Source organism: Anthonomus grandis, chromosome 9 (genome assembly GCF_022605725.1).
Source record: "Anthonomus grandis grandis chromosome 9, icAntGran1.3, whole genome shotgun sequence".
In the NCBI taxonomy this organism is placed as follows: Eukaryota; Metazoa; Arthropoda; class Insecta; order Coleoptera; family Curculionidae; genus Anthonomus; species Anthonomus grandis.
In genome coordinates, this window is record NC_065554.1 from 19563118 (window position 1) to 19590727 (window position 27610).

At 30.4% G+C, this 27610-nt stretch overlaps 1 protein-coding gene across 1 annotated transcript in view; it reads left to right on the top strand.

Moving 5' to 3' along the window:
- LOC126740280 (dorsal root ganglia homeobox protein-like) overlaps window positions 1-27610 on the top strand; it is a 115048-nt gene that overhangs the window by 47898 nt on the left and 39540 nt on the right. Inside the window, exons 5-6 of the mRNA XM_050446237.1 lie at window positions 16366-16482; window positions 16784-17025. Of these exons, the coding sequence (XP_050302194.1) occupies window positions 16366-16482; window positions 16784-17025 (359 nt within the window). The remainder of the gene's footprint in view (window positions 1-16365; window positions 16483-16783; window positions 17026-27610) is intronic.

The window sequence follows — 27610 nt, forward strand, 5'->3', positions numbered from 1 at the left end:
TTGTCTCGTTTTCCCCAGTTGTTTTAACTTTAATTTTGATCGAAAACGTTAAGGAATTTTAGTTGGCTGGTTGGTTAAAAATAGACTTATATGTTAACTTTTAAAAGCTCTAGTCCATGTCTTCCATTACTCTTTATTACTTTGACTGAGGCTGAAAGTTAATTGTTGTTTAAATTTTTTAACAATAAAAAGTTTTATAAATATCAGTAAAAGATAGCATTAAACAATTTCAGACTGCATTTAACTCACTCAAGGAAATTGTATGCCATAGAGAAGGTAAAAGCGAGAAATCATAAATTTTAATATTTACCTAAAGGATTTTGAAGAATGTCATTAAGAAGAAGAATAAAAAAAATAAAGGGAATAAAATGATAATAATCATGTTGGAGATGAAGAAAGGTAAGGGGAAACAGAAACAGAAGAAGATACGAATGCGAAGAATACGAATTTCTTCTTTAAACTAGTCAAAAAATAACTTTATAATTTATTTCAGTCGCTTAGATTTAAAAAAAAGAATTTTATTGCAAAAGCAAATTTAATTTTTGAAGATTTTAAAAAAAGTGTATTTCTTTGAAGTCAAATATCATCATTATAATCAACTATAACTTAGAAACCTTCTTTTAACATTCAATACATAACGAAAGTTATCAAACTGAAACCCTGTACATAAACTCATAAAACTCTAATGACGTCGAGCAAAATTTAAATTATCCTAAATTATCATATCTCATAAATGGTTATAAAAAAATTAAATAATTATAACCCTTCTGATCTTTTTATTATGATACCTATGACTGTAGTTCAACTATCAAAGGCGATACAGAAGAGTTTAATACCGAGACTCTATTGGTTAAAATATCTTCAGTGGTATTAGATATAGAGCTTGAGTAGGTAGTCAAGATTTCAACATCATGCTGTTTTATTAACAAGATACAAATTATTTTTTGATTTTGGATTTAATAGTTTAACTAAAATCTTTGAGCCTAATGCAGTGACTTCTGATGTTAAGCAACATCGTAAAAGAACAACCGTAATACAAATATAAATAAAGATTTGACTGAATTTTGTATTGAGGCTTCTTTGAAGTGTCTCTACCTATTCTAATTTTGTGGATTTGAATGATATATTTTATGAAACTTTGATCTCTGCAGTAGTAGATTTCAGTTCGGTAATAAGTTTGTCATGAATTTCGGTTTTCGGACATTTTTTCGGTTTGGAATTAATTTTAAGTCCAATTTTCTGAGACTTTGTTTCACTTTATTAAAGTTATCTTAAAATCATAATTACTTCTCTATAAATCTATCAATATATTCTTACAGTTTGCAATAAGTGATTAGTTTGAAGAATAAATTCTGTTATCCATAGACACCAGTAGCTAAACACACTTAAAGTTCAGCAATTATCGCTGGGATAAGTACAAGTTCCAAACAATATTTGTAGGTAACTTTCTTCTAAATATCATACTTTCATTTTATGAGAATACATACATTATTATCTACTGTGTTCACAGATCAAAACCTAGTTATCAAATAAATTTGTGTACCATGACAGTTCTACAGAAATCATCAGTTTATTTTTGTAAAGTAATGAAAATACATTTTCAGCCATCAATACTTACAGAAAGCTGTCAGAAATTCTCTAAAAAGTTATAATTCTAATATCAAATTATATCGCAGATATCTTTATAAAACTCTCCTATGCCTTTGGTTCAACTAGTATTTTATTCACCTTCAGTTCCAATTTGTAATTAATCTATAATTCAAATTATGCATTCCTTAAGCCTTTGAAGTGTTTATTACTAAATCTGATGATACCTTTTAGACGAAGAACGTTAAAATTTAGGTTTGGTTCATATTATTTAAACATCCAATATCTTTGGCAATATGGTGATTCATAAGAATCTCATGGAATCTAGTTAATCTAGAGGGCACCTTGTTAATCTTGTAATCTGATGATAGTTAAATTATTAAAAATATGTTACTGATTAATGATTTAGAAACGATATTGAAGGAAATATTTAATACAATAACTTAATCATGACATCATGATCAGACGTCTCTTCAGTAATGTGAAAAAATTCAGAACTAACTTTTCTAGGCAGATTTTTAAAAATTTTAAATGATCTAAAGCCAAAAGAAAAACTGTTGAGTTTATTATATAATCTCATGATGTCCTTAAAGCGAAACATCTTAATGGAAATTCATCGACGTTTAGTGTCTTTTCTCTTTTCTGAGACTTGACTAGCTTTCACTTTCAAGTGCACAATTATATATCTGCTCTACCCAGCTGGACATGTCTCTTGCTGCTGAAATATTAAGTTCTTCTAGGTCTATTGTATTCTTATTACTTGTTGCTTTCTGGGATACAATGTCTTATATGCGTAAGTTATGTACCAGACCTCCATCTCCTCTTAGGACATAGAATATATCTACATCGGATCTTTGGCATAGCCCACTATAGCTTTATAGCGTACATCTTTCATTTTTACCTAAGTTAATTTTAATATTTCAGACATGTTTTGCAACACAGGAATTTTGTGTGGAATATAGGAATATTGTGATCATCGATTGTGTTGAGCTTATCTTATAAGGCCGTGAGCTCAGTCTTACGAATTCCTCTGATTCCTCTAAGAGATTTTTGGATAAGAGATTCTTATTGAGTGGGTTGGATTTTTTTCATCTGCTGGTGAATAATGTTTTTTATTTTTTTCTATTAATTCCTAGGTATTAATATACAGGGTGATTCAAAATTGAGTGCAAAGATTTCAAGGGCCTATTTACCAGCCAAAAATAAGAACTTTTTTCATATAAACATATGTCCTAACTTGCTTCGTTATCTAGATATAGAGTGTAAAAGTTTTTTAATAAAATCGTTTTTTTTTATCAATTATTCAAAATCCTTTCAGCCGATTTAAATAAAATTTGGTAGGCTTATTTATCGTCATAAAGGCCCTCCTTTGGTGGGAATAAAATAAATTTATTAATTCCAGTGGCGTTTCAGGGCGCTTCCTACTTGATACTTATAGGTAAAATTATGGTACGCCACCGTTTTTTTGACAATTATTTTTTTTTTAAATTAAGCGGTCAATAATGTAACTTTCTTGTCTCTTGAGCCTAACTCGTATCTAGCTTTGTTTCTAGGAAAAAAACTCAAAATCTGTGCCTGGCCCTATTAAAACAAATAATAAATTCGCATCGATTATTGAGATTCATTTAATTATTTTTCAAAATTTAACTTAGCCTAAGTAACAAATATATACAAAAGCAGATTTTCATAACAAAAAAATTTTTTTTTATTAAAAAACTTTTACATTGTGTATCTAGAAAACGAAACTAGTTAGGACATACGTTTTAATGAAAAAAACTTTTTATTTTTGTCTGGTAAATAAGCCTTTCAAATCTTTGCACTCAATTTTGGATCATCCTGTATTTCGTGCTTGAGTATATAACAGTCTCCAGATAACTATTCTTCTGTCAATTTTTATACTTGTCTTTTTTTTATTTCTTACCATTTTCAATTCAGATGACTGATTTTGGCTTTTTCTTTCTTGCATTAATACCCAGTATCTGTTATATATAGTAAAGAGTTAAGTGAGGTCAATGAAAATATAAAGAGCAGTGGTAAGAACGAGTCTCCTTAATAAACTCCAAATCTAATTCGCATGTTCGGGACGGTTAAGTTTCCAGAGACAGTAGTCAGATTATCTCTCCTCTAGAAATAGAGTTTTTGCGATACTCTTAATAATCTTCACTGATTATCCTACTTACTAAGAGATAGTTCTTACAACCGTATATATCTTTTCTGCATCATTTTTGTTCTGGTGGGCCTGGTACAGCCTTTCTGCTATACCATATAGGTCATTATTGTGTCCATGGTGTTGAGGCTAGATGAATTATCTCGCTTTTCGGTATGAGGCACGTTTACCTTTTGCAACGCATCCAAGATATTCCTTTATTTCTTCATAATAAGATAGGTCTCTGATAGTTCCTTCCACTCCATCTTTTTGACATTATTATTACGTTGATGTTCTTTTGCAATCCAGATGGAATTTACTTTATGTATTTTATTCTCTCTTTAGATGCTTTTCCAGCAGTTTTCTATGTCGACCTTGGTAGGAGGCTTAGATGATTAATTATATTTTTGCTTAGGACTATGTAAAATCAGAATGCATTCTGTGCCAATATTTTGTTAAGTTAAAATGGTTTTAATCGCTTTTTCTACGAATATCATCTATTTTAGGTCTTTCTTTTCCTTGGTTTCAAATTTTTCACGTATTTCGTTCTGGCCAGGTGGTTCTTCAATGACTTCACATTCCATCGTACTATAGTAGCACAAATTATATTTATTATTATTATTGATTTATAAACTATCTTTAAAAGAAATTTTCTGACTATGGCACGTGTAATGAGAATTGCTGCCTTCTGAATTTCTGTGAGAATATTTGTGTGTAATCCGATCTTCCGATCTAACTAGACTTGTGGCTTAATCAAATGTAAATATTACTTCAACACTAATCACATGCCACATTTGTTCGATTTCTATGGCAATGTCTGCATATTTAGCCCGTTCCTCTTGGGTTTGTACAGTTCTTTTTAATGTCTGCCATGAAGTCTTTTTAGGACCGTTGTTCTTGTTTCTGTGCATCAGAAAGAAATGGTGAATTCACGGCGTTACTTACTGGATTCTAAGGCGAGTAATTTCTATCAGATAGTAAGATAAGGAAGTTTAGACGATTGCGCGATATCGATCGAGGAGAGAAAATGAGCGCGAATCCGCGTTCATTTTCTCTCCTTAGCAATGTCATTCTAAAAGTTGAAGACCTCGGATGATCGTTAAACTGGGTGAGCATAGTGCGTTTTAATTTTTGGATTTCCTCTAGTTTGTATTGCTTCATTGGAGAATTTCAAAGAAATATGTCAGAACAGGTAGACTATATGTGTTGATGGCCTTTATAAGATTCTCCGCTGCATTTAATTCGAATTTCGTTGTTTATATTGTTCAGTAACTGTTGACTTCCTCTGTTTATGTTCGAAAAATCTGGTCTACTAAAAGACCAAATACTTGTAAGTTTCACCTATCCTCTCTTGCTCAAATGATATGTCCATTGGGAAGCTCTGTATCCCCATTAATTATTTTTCCTCGTTCGCTGCTTAGGCTTTTACATTTCTCAAGTCTAAAGTTCATATGAATATTGGTTAAAGTGCTGGTGATTTAAGAATGTCATTAATTTGTTTCTTGCTTCCTGCATATAACTTTATATCGTCCATATATAAGAGATGGACAAATTTTGTATGAATCTCTATTAGCTTTAATGTTAAATCCTTTGAATCCATATCCTGTGCAATTTAGCGTGGTTAAAAATAAAGTTTTCTACGGTAAATTATATTAAGGATATTTTTATTACGTAAGCAAGGTGTAATATGTTTTCTTAATGGAATATTGTAAGAAAAACGTTTGTGATTGCATCGTCAAAGATAAACCATAAACCACACTACCGTAATCGAACAGGGATCACATTAAACTGTCACATAATTGATATTTTATTTTGAAAGTTAGCCATTTTTTAGTTTTATAAAAGCAATTTTTAATTTATTATGACTATGTGGTTGAAATGTTAGCGAATCGTCAAAAAGTATTCCTAAATTTTTCACCTCCAAAATTAAAACCAAAGAAATATCCTCTATTTGTGGAACAAATAATTGCTTAGTTCTCTCAATCTGATACTTATTATTGCATTAAAAAATAGCATATAGAATTTACAGGGGTTTAAAAACTATTTAAATTATTTAATAGTGTTAAATTTCTCAATATTTTTATTAATATTATCTAAAGAAACAGAAGTGTTTATTTGAGAATCATTAGTATATTTTTGAATTATTGAGTTCTTAATATAATTGCTCATATTTGCATTATATATGGAAAACAACGAAGAGTCCAGAATTAATTCTTGAGGAACACCTTTGCAACTGGTACAAATTCGGATCGAACGTTTTGCAAATTTTTCAGAATTTCCACACAAAAAGATCTGTTTATTAAAAAGATGTATTATTTTGTTTGAAAAACTTTACAGATTTTTCAAAAAGGTGATAATAATGAAACAGCAAATTATGGCTAATCGTATCAAAGGCTTTGCTGAACTCAAGAAATGCCAGGCAAGTTATCCGTGTTTCATCTTCACTGTGACGAACATCATTTAAAAGATTAACCAGGCAAGTAGAAGGGCTGTAGCTAGATCGGAATCCTGACTGACATGATGGTATAAAATTTGGCGTATATAGGAAGTCGAATAATTATTATATGTTTTTCAAGAATTCTCGAAACTACCGAAAGAATAGTGATCGGTCCTTCGATCCTTTAGTTCTTCGTATTTTTAGATAGCGGGTTTTTTTTCACGAAGATAAAAAATGACTTTCTAGAATACAAGAATTTATTATATTTAATAAGGTTCAGAGATAATATGGCAAGCAAAGTTTAATATCCTTTACTGACATACTATTACCGCCAGTTGCCTCAAATATACTATTGATGCATGGATATACTATTCAGAATCTTTAACAGAAAATTCTTGTCTATATGGGAAAAATTCAGTTTGAAGTTAACATTGGGATGGACATTTAAACAATAGAAAAAGATTTTGTGATCTGAGACAGATTAAAAAGTAGAGGAAAAAAAATTGCAAATTTATCCTGGATCACATTATTTATTAGGGATTTTAACTGTCTTAATGGATGACATATTTAATTTTTTAGCATTGTCCCAGAAATGTTTTCTTTTTTGTGAAGAAAATTGGTTAAAATAAGTAATTTTCTCCCGTGCAATAGCCTGTTTTTTTAAAATTTCTTAACTGTCTATAAAATTCTAAATTACGCAAATTAATCTATTTTTATTAAAAATACCTAATTTTGTATTAATATTCAAATAATATTAAAAATCATCGTTTTTATATTAACGGTTATAAAAAAATTTTATAACGTTCAAAGAGAACATGGTACTTAAAGAAGAAGAATAAAAACGGTATTTTAAATGTTGTACTTTGTTTTGCATTTTAGGAAAACTTAATAAAGCATACGCTATTATGATCGGTTAGGATTCTTAAAACTGGTGTAGACACAGCTTTTATCACCAAGTTTTTGACTCAAAATAATTGCCTACATCAATAAGACTTCTATTTTATCAATAAATTATAGTGTGTAGGTTTTGTTATTATTCGTTTTAAGTTGAAAATATATGAAACTTCATTCAATTTTTATTTAGTAAATTAATGCTATTATTAATTAAATTATATCACCAAGTAACAAAATATTATTGCAAAGTGTCATTGCTTGCCCCAGTACATTTTCTAACGTATCAAAAAAAGTACTTCCAGAAGGTGGTCTATATACGTAGAGTGCCAAAATTTGTTTACTATTCACTTCAAACCTAATACGCATATGTTCAAAATCTGAAGAATTGATATTATCGAATATTATTCGAGAAAACTCGCTTTCTAATGCCAACTCTATATTCCTCGTCGCATATGAATCTCATCTGTGCTAACGACTTATTATGATAGGTTATATCATTTAATAGTATGATTAAAACCCTCTATGATAACTCAGTATTCTGATAACTTGTTCAACCAGGATGCAGATGAAGAATATGTACTATACAAACTCCCTATCAAATAAGGTGTGAATTTTAAAGCTTCTAAATTAATCCTAATTACTCAATTAAAAAATATCAGTAAAATCACATTAAAAAACCCTACACAATTCAATCCACAGCCCAATAATCCCACAACTAATCCATTTCCAATTTACCATACATACAGACAAATTAGCAAACCGGGTAATTTGGGGTGATAGATAATGTGATTCCGCATGCTTATTAATTGAATGCCCATTGTTTATTTAAGTCCTTTAATTAATATTCCCAATTACCATGTGCGCACTAAATTACACGCTCGCTAATTGTGGTAATGAAATAATAAATTCGATCATAATTTGCAATAGGGATTATTTAAATTATATTGCTGTTGTTATAATATATATGTTGGTTAAATTATTATTTATTTTTTTTTAATGATTTTGTTAAGGGGATACGAACGGGAGGCGATAAGCTCTAATAGGATAACCGTCCCGGCTGGCGCTCGTGTGTCCCGTCGCGACGCCTCGTTATTCGCTTGTTAGAGACAAATGAAAATCGCACCGCACCACGACCCATTTGTCATTTGTACCGATTTGTCCCTATGGGGTGTACACCTAATTAGGCCCTTATTTATACATATACACTTTTAAAATTGGTTTTTGATTTGATTGGCAATTGTCTGGAAAACGGTTTTATTTCGGTTGTTTGGTGAAAGGTGGTCATAGGGAAAACATACATTCAGGGTGTTAATTGTTGTGAAAAAATCATCATCAAAATAAGCGAATTGGGAAGCTACTTTTAGGAACAAAATTTATATACAAATACAAATAGTTTATTGTGTGACATACACAAGATATACTTTATAGTCGTCAAATACAAATAATTGATTAGTTCTGAAAGCAAGGAACCTACCAAATTTGTCAGCAATTTCAAAAACTTTTAGCTTCAACGATACGACAGTCACATAGCAAATAATGCCGTACTAGGGCGCTGAGCAGGCACGGGTTATTTTCGGCTGGCCTACGGTGTGCTGTTGCCATTTTTGCCGAACAACCTGTATATTAAAAAACCGGTTATAGCATTATCCAAGCATCAACTAAACCAGCTAAAATATACTTAAGCTACGATATAAGTCTAAAACATCAAAACTTAGGTCAAAATATTGAAAAAATATCCTGTAAACCTATGCCCGAAAATTATAAAATGCCGAAAAAAAATAAAACAAAAATAAAAAGTAAACTTCAAAAAAATATAAAAACTTTGTATTTATATAAACTATATTGTAATATAAAAACTATGAATTGTACCAAACTGTACTTGTTTGTACCCAAAAATAAACGAAAACTAGTTTCAGAAAGTTGCCAAATCGGCGCTGTTGGTCAGAAGGGTATCTTACACTGATTGGTTGAACCCACCTTTTGATAATGTTACTGTTATATATGATAATTAGGCAGGTGGAAATAATTGTAAATATAAAATTTGGTATTGTGTACTTTAAAGATTTTTATTACATTGAAAAAGTTAATGTGACGCCGGGAAAAAATGCACATTTATGTTTTTTTTTAATTTTTGTTTAAAATACGTATTGTCGTATATGTATGTATAGGAAAAATAAGTATTATCTTTTGAGAATGGAAATTATTATTCCTATTCCTGAGTGTCGTTGAGAAATATAACCGAAGTTCCAGAGAACTGCATAGCGGACACAGAACAACATCATTTCCCCTCAAATAGAAACAGCATTAGTAATAAACATTGTAAAAACTGCAAAACAATTAATGAATAAATTAATAAATAAATAAAATAAGTAGCTCTGTCATAAATAACAAAATTAATAAAAAAACAAAACAAGTTACATGAAATGGTTTATTTTTTAGGTCTGGCTTTATTTCAGGATTTCATTAACGTGTCACATTAATTTTTTGAAAGAAATTTAAAATCAAGACTGTTTGATAAATAGTTCAGTTTGATTTTTTTATTTAGACTAGAAGTGTTATTATCTGGTTTAAATGTTTTTTCGAAAGTAATTTTGTTCGGAGATTTTAATATTGACTGGTCAAATTTGTCTAATAATTTTACAAACCAATTGACTTACCTTTTAAGGTCTTATAGTTTAAATGTTGTAGTTAATAATCCAACTAGAATAACTTCTAACTCTACCACTTAAATTGACTGTGTGTTCACCAACATAGATGCAAATGACTTTAATTGTAATGTTATAAATTCAGGGCTCTCTGACCATGAGGCTATTGCATGTGATTTTTGCATAGGTCACAAGAGTCAAATGAGGGGAAAGAGAAGGGGCAGAATTTATAGAAAAAAAAACTATAGTAGCTTCTTGCAACTGGGTAGATCAGAGGATTGGCAGCGCGTATTGTCTACTGCAAGCCTTTTAGAGTCATTTCACGCAATTATTTGTGAAAATTTTAATAAATGTTTTCCGATAAAAATCTTAAAAACGAAAACAAAAAAAAATTGGATTACCAAGGGTCTTAAGGTGTCTGCTAGAAATCTTAGATCACTGCACTATATTCGGAAATTTCATATAAATAACATTGCTTTTATGAACTATTTTAACAAATATAGAGCACTGTACAGACTAACAATTAAGACTGCAAAGCAAAAATACTTTAAAAGTCGCTTAGGTAATTCAAATAATGTTCAGGGGGAGGCTTGGGAGATAGTAAATGAACTAAGAAGTAAACGGGGCAATATTGTAAAGGTATTGAACCTGATAGGCTGAATAACTTCTACTATACCATAGGTAATAACATAGCAAGTCAAATTCAGGGTTTTCCAACTATGAACAGTTTTTTGAGTATAGGGCTGAACCAGATTTTTTCTTCTTTTGGCTAATTGATCTAGTTAAGCTTACGTCTACTCTACAGGAGATAAAGAAGAAAAATACGTCTGGGTATGATGAACTTAATGTACGGTTATTTTTCAATTTATCTGATTCGGCACTGGAGGTACTTGTATCTGCAATTAATCATTCCTTCAATAATGGCCAATTTCCCAATTGTCTTAAAGTAGCCAGAATCATGCCTTTGTTTAAGGGGGAGCTTCAGAATCACCCTCTTCTTACAGATAAATAGCATTGCTTTCCACCCTCTCAAAAATCATCGAGAAATTGGTTAAAAAGCGACTTATGTCATATTTAGCTGAAGAGCAAATTATAAGATCAGAGCAATTTGGGTTTTAAAGTGCCAAGGGAACATAAGATGCAATCTTTTCATTCTTTGAGTCCTTATTTTTAAGCTTGAACAGTGGTGATATTGCTGCAGCAGTGTTTTGTAACTTGACCAAAGCATTTGACTGTGTTAGTCACGAAATACTGCTGTGGAAGCTTGAGCGGTATGGATTCAGAGGTCTAGCTCTTCATTGGTTTGGGTCTTATTTGCATACTAGAATGCAGAGTATTTCTGTGGATGGTGCCCTTTCAAGGGAGCAGCTTGTGACTCATGGTGTTCCTCAGGGTTCAGTTCTTGGGCCACTTTTAGTCCTCATTTATATTAATGACATGGCCAATCTTAGGATCTCAGGTAAATTCATTCAGTTTGCGGATGATTCAACAATTTTATGGCATGACACGAGTGCGATGAATCTAAATACCACAATTAACAGAGATATTATTGAAATCAAGAAATGGTGTGATTCCAACAAACTGTATTTAAATATTTCAAAAACTAGTGTTATGAATTTTAAATGCAATTTAAATAATGTGTTTTTGGAGAATCACATTCTAAACAACTTAGACAAAAATAAATTTTTAGGTTTATTTATTGATAATAAACTAAAATTTGAGGGCCATATCACGCAATTGTGTAGAAAAAGATCAGCAAATTGTTATGCTCTTAAAGTGGTCGCAGGATAGGTTAATTTTGACATGGTGAGAAATGTTTATATTTCTTTAATTAAGTCCCATTTAAGGTATGGTTTGTGTTTCTGGGCTGCATGCACACATTACTTATTTAATAGTGTTTTTGTTTTGCAAAAGAGAGCGATCCGACGTCTGTTTAATGTGAGTATGAGAGAGTCTTGCAAACAGCTATTTATCACTCATAAAATCCTAAACCTTCCTGCCTTATTTATATTGGAATCTGTTTGCCTCATTCATAAGAAATTTAGAAATGTGAACACAACTAATAGGCATGAATATAGCAGTCGACGAGCTAATGATGTGGTCTTGCCTATGCCTACAAGTTCACTGATCAAAAGAACTTTTATATTTGATGATAAAAAAACTCTTTGATCATCTTCCTGCAGATTTGAAAGGTATAGGTAGCTGGAAACTTTTTAGAAAACGTATTAAAAAAACTCTTAGTTGCAAAGGGCTATTATGAAATAACTGAATTTTTGTCGGACTTTAGGTATATTCTTTACACCATATCATTTCGCCTAATTTATTTCTGTGACTCATTTTTTTTTACAGTTTTACATTTAATAAAATTGTGTATTTCGGGAGTGAATAATATCTGTTTGTGTTATACATATTGATACTCCTGACATTACATTACTTTGTATGTTTTGGTTCAGAGTCTTGGAGGAGTATTTCTAAGGAATGGGGATGTTGTTAGTTTTACCGGTATAGGTAAACCATATTTATAAAAACAGAATGCCTTTAGGATGATGAACCATAGCATGCTAAATAACCTTTTTACATGTTTGTGTATATGTTTTTCTTTTTTACAGCTTTTTCAACAAATTTACTTTTATGACAATAAAGCATATATTGATTGATTGATTGATTGATTGATTGATTGAATATATACTCGTAGATATGAAATATTGATGAGAAAATTATTCATATAAAAAATATTATAAATTTCTTTAAATAATCATTCGCTTCACAGAGATTGTTAAGTAGAAAGTGTCTGAAATTAATTATATTAAAGAAATATATTAAATTACTTTATATAATGACAATGACACAATTATTTTACTTTGAAACACAAATTTTGATTTTGCACTTATTTAATATAATACATTACAAGAAATATTTTTTATCGTTGGTTATTGCGCCTATTGAAAGATTTAGCCAAAAAATTAAATCTCATCTTCCTAGAAAGAAATTGGTTTTGATAACCTTAAAACAAAAATCCGTAGTTTAATACTATCAAGTTTAATTTGAGGAGTTTAATTTGTCATTGGACTCGGATAGGGCTACATCAATGACGTGATTGACAATTACATCTTTAACTATTTTTTCTTTTTTACACTGTTTTCGTTTAAATAATTTTTGACAATAACAACAGTAATTAAAAACGTAATGTAAACATTAAAAATGTTATTACCAATGGCATTGTAATATTTTCGTTGGCATTGGGGCCTTATTTGTACAAAGAATCTCAGATTACATTACCTGAAATAATTTCAAACTCCGCATTAGAATTAGAGTATTTTCCTCATAATTATTTTATAAATACTCCTTGCTCAATACGATTGCCCTTGAAGATTATCCTACTTAACAATTCCAAACAATCACAAACTATTTATCATCGCACAATATACGCAATATTTGCCGCAGTTACAAGAAACTATTTTAAATTTTAAAGTTGTACTTTAATTTGGCAGTAAAAGAAAACTAAATAACAGGAAAAAAGTTTCTTTAGAAAAAGTAGTTATTAATTAAAACCAATGTGGAAACAATTCAATATATGCTTAAACATTTATTTTCATAAAATTAATTATTTACCAATATTCGAAAAAAAGTTCTTAAAATATTAGACTGTACCTATTCTATATCGGTTTTAATATTCATGTATCCATCCAGCATATCCAGCCATCGATGGGCCAATTCTGGTAACTAAATCGGGAAATGCTACGACCAGGAGCAAATGTCAATGTTTTATGGGCGGTCAAGATTCATAGCTTCAAGATGAGGCACAAGAAACTGTATTATCATTGCACGATAACGTTCGTCATTTACCGTTACTGCATTGCCTTCTTCTGAGACATTCGTGGATTCTCTAAACCCCAAATGAGACAGTTTTGCTTATTAACGAAGCCATCGAGGTGAAAATGGGCCTAATCATTAAAAATTATTTTGCTTGCAAAATTAGCAGGTTGCTCAAGACGCCAATTGGTGAATTCTCTTTGCTGTTAATGGTCTGCTAGCAGAAGTTGTTAAGTCAGTTGGATTTTGTAGGCATGCAGCTGTAAATCGTTAATGAGAACTCGCTGAAGAGTGCCTGTCGAAATATCCAATTATTGTGCCCGATGATGAAATGATATCTCTGGCTTTTCTGTCACACTCTTGCAAACTGCCATGATGTTTCATTCTGAACGACCTTTAGCAGCTCGTATGGTGTGTTTCCCATCACTAACCACACCAGTACTTCCAAATTTTTTGACTATTCTTTTCACAGTAGATGAATTAGAAATATTATCTCCATCGAACATTGAACGCACTTTTCGACTAGTGGCAATTAAACGCTTGAAAATAATTTTTGACAATCAGGACGCGTTGTTCTATCTTGTAATGCTCCATGCACGAACTTAATAAATATACCTGGCTAATGCATATGGTCACGATACCCAAAAATGACCACCTCCTAGTGGCCGCCATTTTCATAGTGGTTGTGTCCTTTTGATGTTGGTCACAACAAAAAATATATTAAATAATGGTAATGAAATTGACGACGCTGACGTTTGACGTGTGAGTATAGCGGATTGACTAGTTTTTGGCGATTTGTAAACGACGCTTGGTTATATGGTCTGCAACAGGCGATGTATTTTTCTCCTTATTTAAAACGTGAATAATGTATCACCATCTTTATTTAAAGGTATTTGGTTTACTGTTTTTAAAAACTGAATTATTATGAATTGTCTGTCTGTGTTGTTTATGACAGAATAATATATTTTTACTATATAAACCCTTGCTAATTACAAACCGTCATAAAATCATTTATAATTTTATTTTTATAGATGGTTGTACCTATTAATGTGGAAACACTGTACATGGAAAGAAAGTAAAACTCGTAATAGTAAAAATAGAAAGAACATAAAAGTGTTTTTAACTAAATTTGTTAAGTAAATGCAAGCAAAAATGTAAACGAAGATCATCATTTTCATGGTATTAGGATTTATAAGATTCAAGTTTAAGTTTAAATTTATAAGATTTAAGATTATTTTTAGAATAATATTATTTTTAGAATAATAAAACAAATATTTTAAAGTGCATGCATCTATTCCAAGTTGATTGAAACTTTGTCTCATTTTAGGTAATATTTTGTGTAAGACAAATATAAATAAAAATAGGCCTAATGGCCATTACAGTGCAAAACTACATATTCTCGCTTTTTTTACAAAAGAAGCTTTTTCCGTGTTCTATGCATTAAAACGTTTACCTCAATATTCAAATGTTGATACTTTAAGGACAGCCTAGTATGGCCTTCAAATCTAAACACAATTTTAAGATCAAACAATGGCTGTCAGGATAATAATAGGAATTAGAGACAAAAAACCAAATCCAAACTTAAAAAATAACTGCAAATGCATTTTTAGGTCAAATATGCTTCTTACTTTACCTGCCATATTAATTTGTAAATAAATTTATATTATAAAATGAAGTTATCAAATTGTCAAATATTCAACAGATTTTGGGTGAGCATTGACCATAATACTCGGGGTGTAAACTTCTTGTACAATATTCCTATGCATCATGTACGAACATGCATTAAATTATGAAACCATTATTTATTCCGCTTGTTTTTGGTGTTTGTTCTTTCTGATCCATTCTTATTTTGTTCTTATCACTATTTCTTTAATTATACTCTCTTTCTTTTAAAATCTCACAAAATTGTGACTCATATAAATGACTACATTAATAATTTAATACCTTACAAATTCTACGTATCCATTAAGCAATTACTTATAAAATATTTATGGTACGTCACTGAATTTTATTTGGGCCTCCTGCCCGGCGTGTCCTGTTGAATTCTCCTTTTTGTTTTGTGAAAATCCCAGATTAATTTTAATACAAAATTTAGTGATTGTGACTCGGAATGCAAGTGGATCCAACTTATAAATAAATCTGTTTCGAACGGGTGCCATCGCAGGATACACTGCGTTCCAGATCCCCACTTCAATAAAACATTTTATTAACCGTTATTACTTTCATAAATTTTAACGAAATTCTTAAAGAAGTACAAGAAAAATCACAGATCTAACGTAACTATCTTAAATTCTTACCTATATGTAACTTTCTATTTTGTATTTTTGTAAACATAACCTCTCAAAAACTTTAATTGTTTTGTTTCCCTACAATTGGCACAACTAAAATTTGTCAGAGTGACCAACATCGAAAGGACACAATCACGCAAAATGGCGGCCCCTTAGCAGTGGTCATTTAATTTTCATTGAATTGGCAGTCCAGGTATATTTATTATATTCGTGGTTTTGTGTTTACCAACTTCCATCTGTCAACTTTTGATCTTACATGTCATAATCATGTGACATTATAAAATTGTAAAGCATGGCGCGCAATTCAATTTTTACCTTCTTATTGAAACACCCTTTATAACCATTTTTGCTTTATATTTACGTTACAGGGCTACCAGTTTTATTAATATTTTAAATATCCTTTATCAGATTATGCTGAAATTTGGAATCCTTATTTGCGAGGCACAAGAGGTTTAATAATATAGAGTTTATTGAGTCCAGTGGAGGCTCGAAATATAATATTTATTATTTATTCCTACTTTTTCCTGCTTTTTTTTAATTAATTTAAAATTGCAGGTTTGGTTCCAAAATCGTAGGGCAAAATGGCGTAAAGCAGAGCGCCTGAAGGAAGAACAACGCAAGAGAGATGGCATCGACGTGGTTAAAAGAGATGGAGAAACGAAAGAAGAAAAGGTAATAATTTCAAATTTAACATATTATTTAGCTAAGTGATAAGAAAATTGGGAAAAAAGCATTAATTAATATTAAAAATAACATTTTTCTGATCCTAATACAATACAAGGAAATTTTGATTTGAATCATCAAGATTCGCGACCAAAAAGAAATATAACCCTGAGCTTCTCCTATAGACAAACTTCGTTAGAACTAGCAAAAACTAATTTAAAGAGCCATTAAAATATCCTCACTCTTTTACTACTTAGGAATATTTCCCTTATGTTTTAACATGAATATATTAAAAAACTCTCTAAATTAGATTGAAGATGGTCAAACGACAAGTTCACCGGAGATCGCGGCCGACGACGACATTGCTCGGGAATGTTCGAGTCGCAGCTCCCTGGATCGGGAGAGTCCCGAGCCGAGCCGAAGTGTAACCGAAGCAGCCCCTTCTAGCCCCACCTCATCACCGCACAGTAATCCAGCTTCGCCGACAGTTTCGGAACCACCGAAACAAGTTGCGCACGCAAGTTTTTCGCATATATTTCCATTTGGAGACGGGTAAGTTCATATGTATTTTTTTATTAAAAAAGAATATACGGGTCTGACCAACTCAGGTCTTACATGCGGCGTTAAATAGATAAACTTGCTATGTCAAAGCTCAGTTACATAATGAAAAGGTAAAAATTGCAAGAACTAGATGGCACTGAATTTATATTTATTTTTTGTTTTATAAATTATTCTGTAAACTTCCACACATTTTTCGATGTGATTGACTATACTGTTGTGTGCAATATTTATTATGCAAAAAATACATTTTCCCTCTTAGCGGCCAGTGAAAATACTGAATCGGTAAATCATGACAACTGAAGGGTTTGCCTCTGATTTTTCGTTGCATATTAATGCATCTTTAGGTAGAAAGAAATTAGCTACTCGTGTAAATTTTCTCTCTCTCCTCGTTCTTCTTTTAACGGGGATTAACTTGAATCTGATTTAAAAATAAAATCAATTTAAAATTAGTTATGACATATTTCGTCCCTAATAACAACAATAATTGAACAACGTCGTTAAAACAGTGCAAATTGACACTTGACCCGAGTCGCAAATTGTATTTGCGGACTCCAATGACAGGACATAATAATATTTTAATTAGAATGAATGATACCAAACAGCGGCGTGTTGCTATATGCTATACACCACCAATATGATATTATTATATGGGCTATATGGGCTTCTTAAATTAAGTTTTAGCTCTCTCATAATATTACAATTTTAATAATTTTTTTTCATTGATATTTATGTTTAGATTTTTACAGAAATTTTTGGGACCGCCACTGAACTTATCGAAACAGAAAAAATAGAATTAAAAGCGAACGCCAGTAAAACGGCGAGGCCAATAAATTTTATTTAAATCAATTGGAATTACACTTTTAAATACATCAAGCCCAATTAATTCATTTATGCCTAATCGTATTTAAAATAACATAAAAATAAGTATAGTTTAGTTAAATGGGTAGTAAATATGATGATATAATATAAAAAGGTTATATTTTATTTACTTGCTTATCCTTTAAATGTCAAATATCCAAATTGATATTATAGACAGTTAAATATAAAAATTATTTTGATATTCATGTCATCGTTGACATCTTTTAAAGCATTGACCTAAACTTATAGTCTAAAACCTCATTTTTTTATTTATATATTTTCTCTGCTTTATGTTTCAAATGGCAAAACTAAAATTTATAAAGTCTTTTAAGAACATTTAAATTTTTTTGAACATTTAAAGAAAATTCTTACTTTTTCTTATCAAGAAAAGTAAAACTTTAATATAACAATATATATCTAAATATCTTATTTTTTTAATCTTATATATAAATTTATTTTTTTGGTTTAAAGAAACTTCGTTTTATCCTGCAAATATCAGATGTCAAAAGCTACAGTTATGATACATATGACAGTTTATTTATTCCTTTATTTATTATTGATGGGATACCCCATTACATAATTTAACAATATAATTGCAGTACATTTACAAGCTAATATACAACTATATATACAACCTAAGTACAATAAGTAGTAATCCAAAAATACATTATACATTATATTATGTATAAACCAAAACATAAACTTAAGAGGTTCAAACAATGAAATTAGGTAATAGAATTTAGCAATGGCTTCTTAAATAAATTTACCGATAGGCCAAACATTATTATAAATTTAATTTTTATAAACATTATTTATGAATTTACGGTAACGATCTTTAATATCTAATAATCTAACTTATAATTAGTATGGTGAAGCGGAATATGAAAAGATTGAAAAGCACACCTTCTAATTATTCTTGTAGTTGGTAAATCTAAGTTAATACACTCCAACAAACTGCTACAATACATATAATCATTATTATATTAAGGAAGAAGTCCATTCTGAAGTGAAGTCAATATAAAATTGAGAAGTTAGTAGGGGAAGTCTTTTCTCCACAAATAAAACGCTAATCCTCTAATTTCAGGAGTTATGCATTTCGGCAAGTGTTCTTGCCATCATCAGACTTGGGTTACTTAACACATACACAAATTCTAAACAACCAAGTCTGATGATGGCAAGAACGCTTGCCGAAATGCATAACTCCTGAAATTAGAGGATTAGCGTTTTATTTGTGGAGAAAAGACTTCCCCTACTAACTTCTCAATTTTTTAATCATTATTAGCTTATCTACAAATATCATACCCGACATATTTCTTCTACGTTCCTACGTTCCTTCTAAGTAACCAGATTCAAACTACTCTCAATTAATGCATAATAATGATCGGCAATAAATAAATCCAATCTAAATGGGAAAACTCTTAAAAATGTATGCTAAACTTTTTCCGCTGACAAGTTCTGTATTGCCTGATATGATGACCAAACTAAGAACGTTTAGAATGAACCAGCGAGTAATAGACATATCTTATAGTATTCAACGAAAAGTTTTTACCATGTCTAAGAAAAAAGCCAAGCATTTTTGATGGCTTAACTGTTAGTTTGTTCAGAGGTTTGTTGAAAGATTAATTCCTTTGAAAAATGACCTACCAAACCTCTGGCGTATGCTGGAATATTGACGTATGCTCTAAAGTAGTCGCAGTCATAAAAAATGGTAATGAAATTCGTCATTCAAGCAGATCGATTCCTAATAGCATTCAAGCAGACCTACTCCTCGATAATATCCTGAAAAGTACTCATTTGGTGCAGCATTCGAGATTCCGATGATCAACAAGGTGAAATCTCTTGAAATCTTTAAGAAATGAGAATATAAGCAGGTATAGAACGATCTCACAGTCCTTGGACCTATCCAGGTATACTAGTAAAGAAAATGGATAGATCTACCAAATTTTGTGTGAACTATCGGCGGCTGGACATTACCAAGAAGGACAGTTATCATCTACCAAGAATTGACGATATCCTGGATACGCTATCAGTTTCACAGTGGTTTTCAATGCTAGATCTGAAGAGTGGATACCGACAGGTAGATATGTTATCATCTAAATGCATGTCTGGAAGAAAGGACTGCATTCTTGACTGGAACAGGACTTAAAATCATGCCGCTTCGACATTTTAATACTCCAGCCAGCTTTAAAAGGCTTATGGAAACTGTATTACGTGGAATTACTTGGAAATCTTATACGTCATTATACAGGGTTCTGCAACAGTGCGTCGGTCTTCCATAAAGCCTAAAAAAATTAGGTTAAAATTTTCCAACATCTAAAAAAAAATTTTGGGACCTAATAGCGCATATCTGGAAAATATTTTAAAGTATACAGGGTGCTTCAAAAAAGTAGGGCGATATAAGCAGCATTTTTTTAAAATGGAATGCCATTCTTTTTATTTTATTTTTAAGACCGCCTTAGGCTACCTAGTATACGCGCTAAATATGGCTACTTTATCATGCGCAGTTTGACTGCAATAATTTTTTTTATAAAAAAAAATCTAAAAATCATTACATCATTTAATTTCATCTTGATACTAGAAATGTTAATTCAATGTTAATACTTGAGATAATTGGGATTCTGGAAGAATGGAGAATTACTTTGACATAAATTGCTTTCTTCTGTCATATACCCTGTATATGAAAGAAGAAGTTCGTAGTTAGCAATCATACTTTACGAATTTTAAAGCTCCATTTCTCGTTTTTTTTTAATGGAACACCCTGTATATTTTTTATCCATTTAATGCAATCCAATTAATCCAATGGAGAAATGTACCTTCAATTTTTACAAAATGAACTGCCTAGATTACTTAAAAATGTTCCATTAATTACTAGAAACCGAATGTGGTTTCAACAGGACGCAGCTCCTCCACATTTTTCTCGAAATGTCATTAAATATTTAAATGTAACCTTTGAAGAAAAATGGATTGGAAGGAATGGACCTATTAATTGGCCAGCTAGATCACCTGACTAGAAATCCACCTACAACGGCAGTAGATATGGAGCAGAGAATTCGGGATGCGTTTGCTCAAGTAACTCCACAAATGCTACATGAAGTAGAAAGAAGTTTGCTGGAACGTATTAATTTATGTTTTAAACAAAACCGAGGATATATTGAACACTTGTAATAATAATAATAAAATGATAAATATTTGTAATATGCTTGTTTAATTATTATCGTGAATATAATTAAAAAATGTAATTATAATAAAAAATGTTCATGTATTAAATATTCATTAAATGGATAAAAAATATACAGGATGTTCCATTTAAAAAAAGCGAGAAATGGAGCTTTGAAATTCGTAAAATATGATTGCTAACTACGAACACCCTGTATATGACAGAAAAAAACAATTTATGTCAAATTCTCCATTCTTCTAGAATCCCAATTAAGTCCAATATTGACATTGTATTAACATTTTTAGTATCAAGATGAAATTAAATGATGTAATGATTTTTAGATTTTTTCATAAAAAAAATTATTGCAGTCAAACTGCGCATGACAAAGCAGCCATATTTAGCACATATACTAGGTAGCCTAAGGCGGTCTTAAAAATAAAATAAAAAGAATAGCATTCCATGTAAAAAAAATGCTGCTTATATCGCCCTACTCTTTTGAAGCACCCTGTATACTTCAAAATATTTTCCAGATATGCCCTATCAGGTCCCAATATTTTTTAAGAGGTTAGAAATGTTTAACCTAATTTTTTTAGGCTTTATGGAAGACCGACGCACTGTTGCAGGACCCTGTACTAAGAAAAACATGTAAAGATCATTTAAAGAATATTTAATAGGTATTTGTTCAGTTCCGAAAGACCAACCTGAACCTTACGGAGGATAAAGTGTTATTTAGTTGGTCAGCAGACTATGAAGAAGCGTTTCAAGGACTAAAAAGAGCAGTAACATATATCAACTGTTCCCTATCAATATTATAGGAAGTAGTTTTCTCATCCCCTTATAAAAGCTAATAAAAGAGCACTTAGACACATTCAGACTAAGCTTATTATCTTAATCAAATCAAAAAAACTTACTCAAAAAAACCCATGGTCAACTTAATCGAATACATTTGAAAAATCTGTATAAATTGGTTCAACTCATTTTTAAAATATTTAAAAGCCTATTTTATATAATAACAAATTTGTGACTATCGATCGACCAGAAAAAAATCCATGGTAATGCATATTGACTAAATATCGGCAAAGCCATTGATCCCTTACCAAGCTATTAAAAAGTTGGGCAATAGCTGAGTGTAGATACTTCTGTAGGTTCCGACCTCACTTTTTTCTCTATTCTTAAAAACAGGCATATCTATTCTTATATCTATCGGGAAATACAGAAGTTTTCAATATCATATTAAACAATAAGTGAATAAGTTGTGGAAATACACTCTTTGAACAATGACATTTGGTATACCATCAGGACTTAAAGTATATCTATTGGGCAAGCTACAAATCTTATCAAAAATATCTTGAACCGAAATTGCTGCAAAATTTAAATTATCAGAAAGAATATTTTTATTAAATGAATATGTTTTCGATTTATCTCAAAATATTTTTGTTCTTTATCCGCACTAATTACAAAATACATAAATTTAATAGTTAAGTATCGAAAAATTAAATACATTCATATGCAAATTCTTGACTTTTGTCAGGAATTGTATGTCTGTTCAATTTAATGACTTTTGTACTAAATACGACTTAAATATTAAATTATTATCGAACAAACTTAACAAAACAATGATAATATCAATGGAAGCTGTCATGTACCTGCATCTGGATAGTACGTCACGAACCAAAGAAGTCAATTTCAGAATGTTGATTACTTAGTCTAGCAGCCATAATTACTAAGGTGAATTGGATAGTGAAAACTAATATTGTCCCTTGTAAGTATTGATGGAACATGCAACATAATTTTTTCAAGTAATTCAGGAGCTGACACTCTTGTTTGATGGCTTGCTGTAATAGAGGCCATATTCAGTATTTGGAAATCTTCGTAATTAGTTAAAATATTAAACTTAAATGCAACAAGTTTTGTGAACATATGCTCGACCAATTTGAGGCTGTTAATATGAATTCCATAGTATGCGGACCAGATACTAGTAAGATCCCTACGTACAATGGCACATATGAGGATTTTTAAAGACTTTATATTCATAAATTGGTGAGTGCTTCCTTTAATAAATCCAAGCATCTTAAAGGCCCTAGCAACGGCATAATCCAAATGAACATTAAGCTGGAAGTTTTTATCCAGTAGGACTGTATTGGTTAATCTTATTTATGAATTCTATACAACTTTTAGTCTGGATCAAGCTCATAGCTTTACATTTAGAGACATTCAGTTACATACCATTTTTCAAACACCAGTCAAATAGTTTATCCAGAATAATTTCAGATCATCTGCAAAAAGTAGGTAATTGCAGCAATTAAAGCATTCATTAAGATCATTTATGAAGAAAATTTTTTCTTCATTATGGTAGGAAAATCTTTCATGTATTTAATTATCCTTCCATTGCCTAAGATCTATTCAAGCAGCTCTATATGGAACCTGTTGCATTTTGGTTGAGTCATACTCAATTTTAGAGAAACTAGAATCTTTGCTTTAAACGAATGACTGTCTGAACAATCTTAGAATTGTTGTGTAAAAGTTTAAGGGGCCTAGGTTTATTATTTAAATCTTTTTTTCCCACACGAGTAATTTTTAGTATAGCACTTACCTGACGTTGACAGCTAACCTTTTCGAAAATCTTTTGAGCAATATTCTTATCATAAATTATTTTTCCCTGAACATCATTTGCAGGTGTTTCAATCGCTCCTTCCACCATGATATTATCAGCACGGATGGAGCACTCATAAGATTCTGATAAGATCTGCTCTAAATTGATAGAGTCTCACTAAGCTTCTGTAGCTCTTTTATAGCAGTACTTACTTCCTCCCCCAGCTTATGCAACTTCCTATGATTTAACAGAGCAGCTTAAAAGGCATCTCGATACTCACCAGAAAAATACATACACCACAATCACTCTCTTTACATTCCTCAGTAAGGTGGAAACAATCTAATTTGACAAGAAGAAATTGCTTTTATTGGCCATCCTAAATCATAAAAAAATGCTTATGAAAAGCAGACAACTTGTAAGCATAACCTCTTCTGTATATAAGGATCATTAGGTAAAGGTTGTATTAATAATTGTAAATATTTCAAAAAAAAATTATTAATAAATGGACTCAAAAAAATTAAAAAAATATAAATACATATATTTAAAAGGAAATAAAATTTAAAAATCGACCTCGAGTGACTACCGCAACCCTAAAAAATAATTAAATCAACATGGTATTGCATACCGCGGCCTCAGGGCCCCCATTCGAATTTTTAAATTAACTTTAAATCCGTTATTCTACGACCACCGCTTTAATGTTCCACCATTCCGCGTTTTTTTTTCCGAATTGCCATATTGGTGTATACTGAAAAATTAAATCTGTTTGCTATTTCATTACATCATACGCAGGCAAAGCTATGTAAATTTTCCGAATTTTTAAAGTCGAGCAATTATCGAGCAAATTGGAAAAAAATTCCCTTCAATTTCCGGGTTTTCTATTTTAATTTTTTTTTTTTTTCGGGGAGAATTCATTAATCGGACATTTTTTTTCATTAAAAATAATCGCTTGGCAAGTTTCAATTTTGCGAGTTTGATTGGTTTTAGGCAATATGTGCATCGTTTGGGTTTTAAATTATAACCTATAATGGACCTTTTATTTTATGCGGGAATAAAAATTACAGTTAAAAAAATAATGGTTACAAAGTTAGGCAGGTTTTTTGGAAAAATTGTATTGTAAATAGTATAGAATTTTGGCAAATTTAACCTTATGACAAGTAAATATTTGTTTAAAGGACAGTCAATATTTAACAACTTTCAGATGGGATAAATATGTTATGCTACAACAATTTTGATGCTTCTACTTCAATAACAATCATCCACACTCTTTCAATTTTTCAAAAATCAAATTTTTCTAGGAGTTGTATTATTACGAAATATATTTTAATTAATAAATTATTGTTTTTCAACATTTTAAAGAAAATTTCCTAAAAAGCAGTTACATAGTAAAAACACTATTTTAGTAAACTTTTACTTAAATAAAAAAAATTGAGTAAAACTAATTTAAAATGGTTTACATTATGTCAAATTTATCCAATATTAAGACATAACTTAAATAGATATGGTGCGCAATTTTTATTTTATCATATTGTGCATGAAGCATGTAAGGATTAGGCATGTAAATTATTGCTTGATGAATGTTTAACGAAAATCCCAACTAAGTAGCAAACTGCAGTCATCCTGTTATAATAAAAAGGAGACAGAAACAACATAGATAATTATCGACCTATTAGCTTATTATTACTTATGTAAACTGCTTACAAAAATAATATTCAACCGGTCGATAACAAGGTGGACTCATGACAATCAGTCGAACAACAGACATTTCCAACTCTTATTGAAAAAGCCACAGAGTATAATCTAGCCCTCTAGTTAGCATTTGGCGACTACCAAAAGGCTTTTGACTCTGTTGAAACTTGGGCAATTCTCGAAAAATGTGAAAATAAATGATGTTTTAAAAACAGTCAAGATTCCAATCTTGACAAAACTTTACCCTTTGGAGGATGACTTGAGTAATTGTTAACTACGTAACCCCTAGAAGTTGTCTCAGAATATATTTACTTGACCAGCAAAATTAAACTTGGTAAAGAAAATCATTCTTATGAACTTACATGAAGAACAGACCTCTCCTGGGCAGTTTTGGCAATCTAGGATTCGTATTTAAATAAAGTTCGAAACGAAAAAGTTCGTAGAAGATTAAGTGATGAATCTACAACTGAAACGAAGAAGGGCTGGTCATATGGCAAGGAACAATGAACAAAGATAGTGACATAGGATATTCATTTGATTACCAAGAGAGACGGAGCATCGGTAGACCCCAAAGACGTTGACGAGGCAATATCTAAAATGTTGTAGGAAGAAATTGGACTTAGACTCGTAGAGTTAGAATACAGGAGCATATAAACACGGACTGAGAAGATGAAAAGAAAAATCATATTGTGGAAACTATTGCTCTCGAAACTATCTCACTTTGTATATTATCTTATAATGAAACCATCTGTAGCATTTTCAATAGGGGATCAAAGAATCAAATATTTTAGGTTTGTACTCTTATGAAGTATTATTTAAATTAGATTTATTTCAATCAAAATAATAACTTAAAAAAAAATGAATATTTAGGGCATAACTTAAATGAGTAGGATACACACTTTCTTATAATATTATATAATATTATTCAAAACTTTTGGATATTTGATTTGGAGGATAAGGTTTAAAGTAATTCTTTGTTTGTGTTACTTTTACCTAACATGGCTCTAAATATACACAGTTTCTAACATAGAAATCCAGAATTATTTGTATTAAACTGATAAAACTTCAAACAAATTAACCAGAAATATTATTTAACGCAAACAGTTTAGCTATTTAGAGAGCAAAATGTGAGGGTTTTTAGTGCTTATTTATATTAATGCTTCATTTGCTTTGAATTAATTTAATTATTTGCAATTTTTTTTTAGATATAAATCCAAAGGTAGAAATTTGAGCTGGATTTTTAAATTGACATGGTCAAAATTAAATATTCAGAACCTTAAAAAAATGTACATTAAAAAAATCCTTATGTGATTTTAAAGATTTAAAAACAATTTTGACATCCATAATTTTATTTTTATTTATAATTAATTTCTTTGTGAAAGCACATTTTTCCTAAAAAAAAATCTTTATTTAAGGGTTTTTTAAGTTGTGTTGCCTTATTAAGGCCTGCATCTTATTACAAACTAAAATTTAACAAAAATGTTCTTAGGGATCTTTGTGTTCCAAAAAAAAAAATTTTTAAAAATATATATTTTTTTATTTCTTGAGAGAATCTTTAGAATTTATTTAGAGTCTTTATATTGTATTTGGAAAAATTCTAGAAAAATTTACTTGTTAAGTAACTCACAAATAACTTAGTAAACTAAATAGGCTTAGGCAGTTTTTTTGCATTTAAAATTAAAATGTTTAAAAAAATATTATACAAAATTTCCAAAAAAAGGATGAGTAGAAATTCTATTTGTTATAATTTTGGTTTAGTTTTTTAGTTTGGATATAAATAAACAAACTTATTACTAAACAGACAGATAAACTCACAAAATATAAAATTTAGTAATATCGGTAGATATAGTCAAGCCTTCTTAATTTGTGGAATGGAATTAGAATGTTCAAAATTGATTTATTGGATTAAATAGACATTGGATAGAGAATTGCATTTTTTTCCTTATACTGTACAATTTCCTTACTTCACCAGGCAATGCATTGTAGATTTTAAGGCATTGCATAGTGAAGTTTTTAAGTTGTTTATCACAATCTTTGGCTTTAAATTTTATTTTTAAGTTAATTTTTTGCTTGCATATTTTATCTAAGAGATTTGGCCTGACATATTGCAAAATTTCTTAACGTCGAGGTTCAGGATTTGTTTTATAATTTTTATATCAATGTTTAAATGATGAGTTAAATAAATTAAGTTAAAAATACATTTCTAGGGTGTTTAGGACATCTAAATATTTAATATTTTTATGAGAACATATGATAATTTCTTGGATAAAAATAACAAAGAT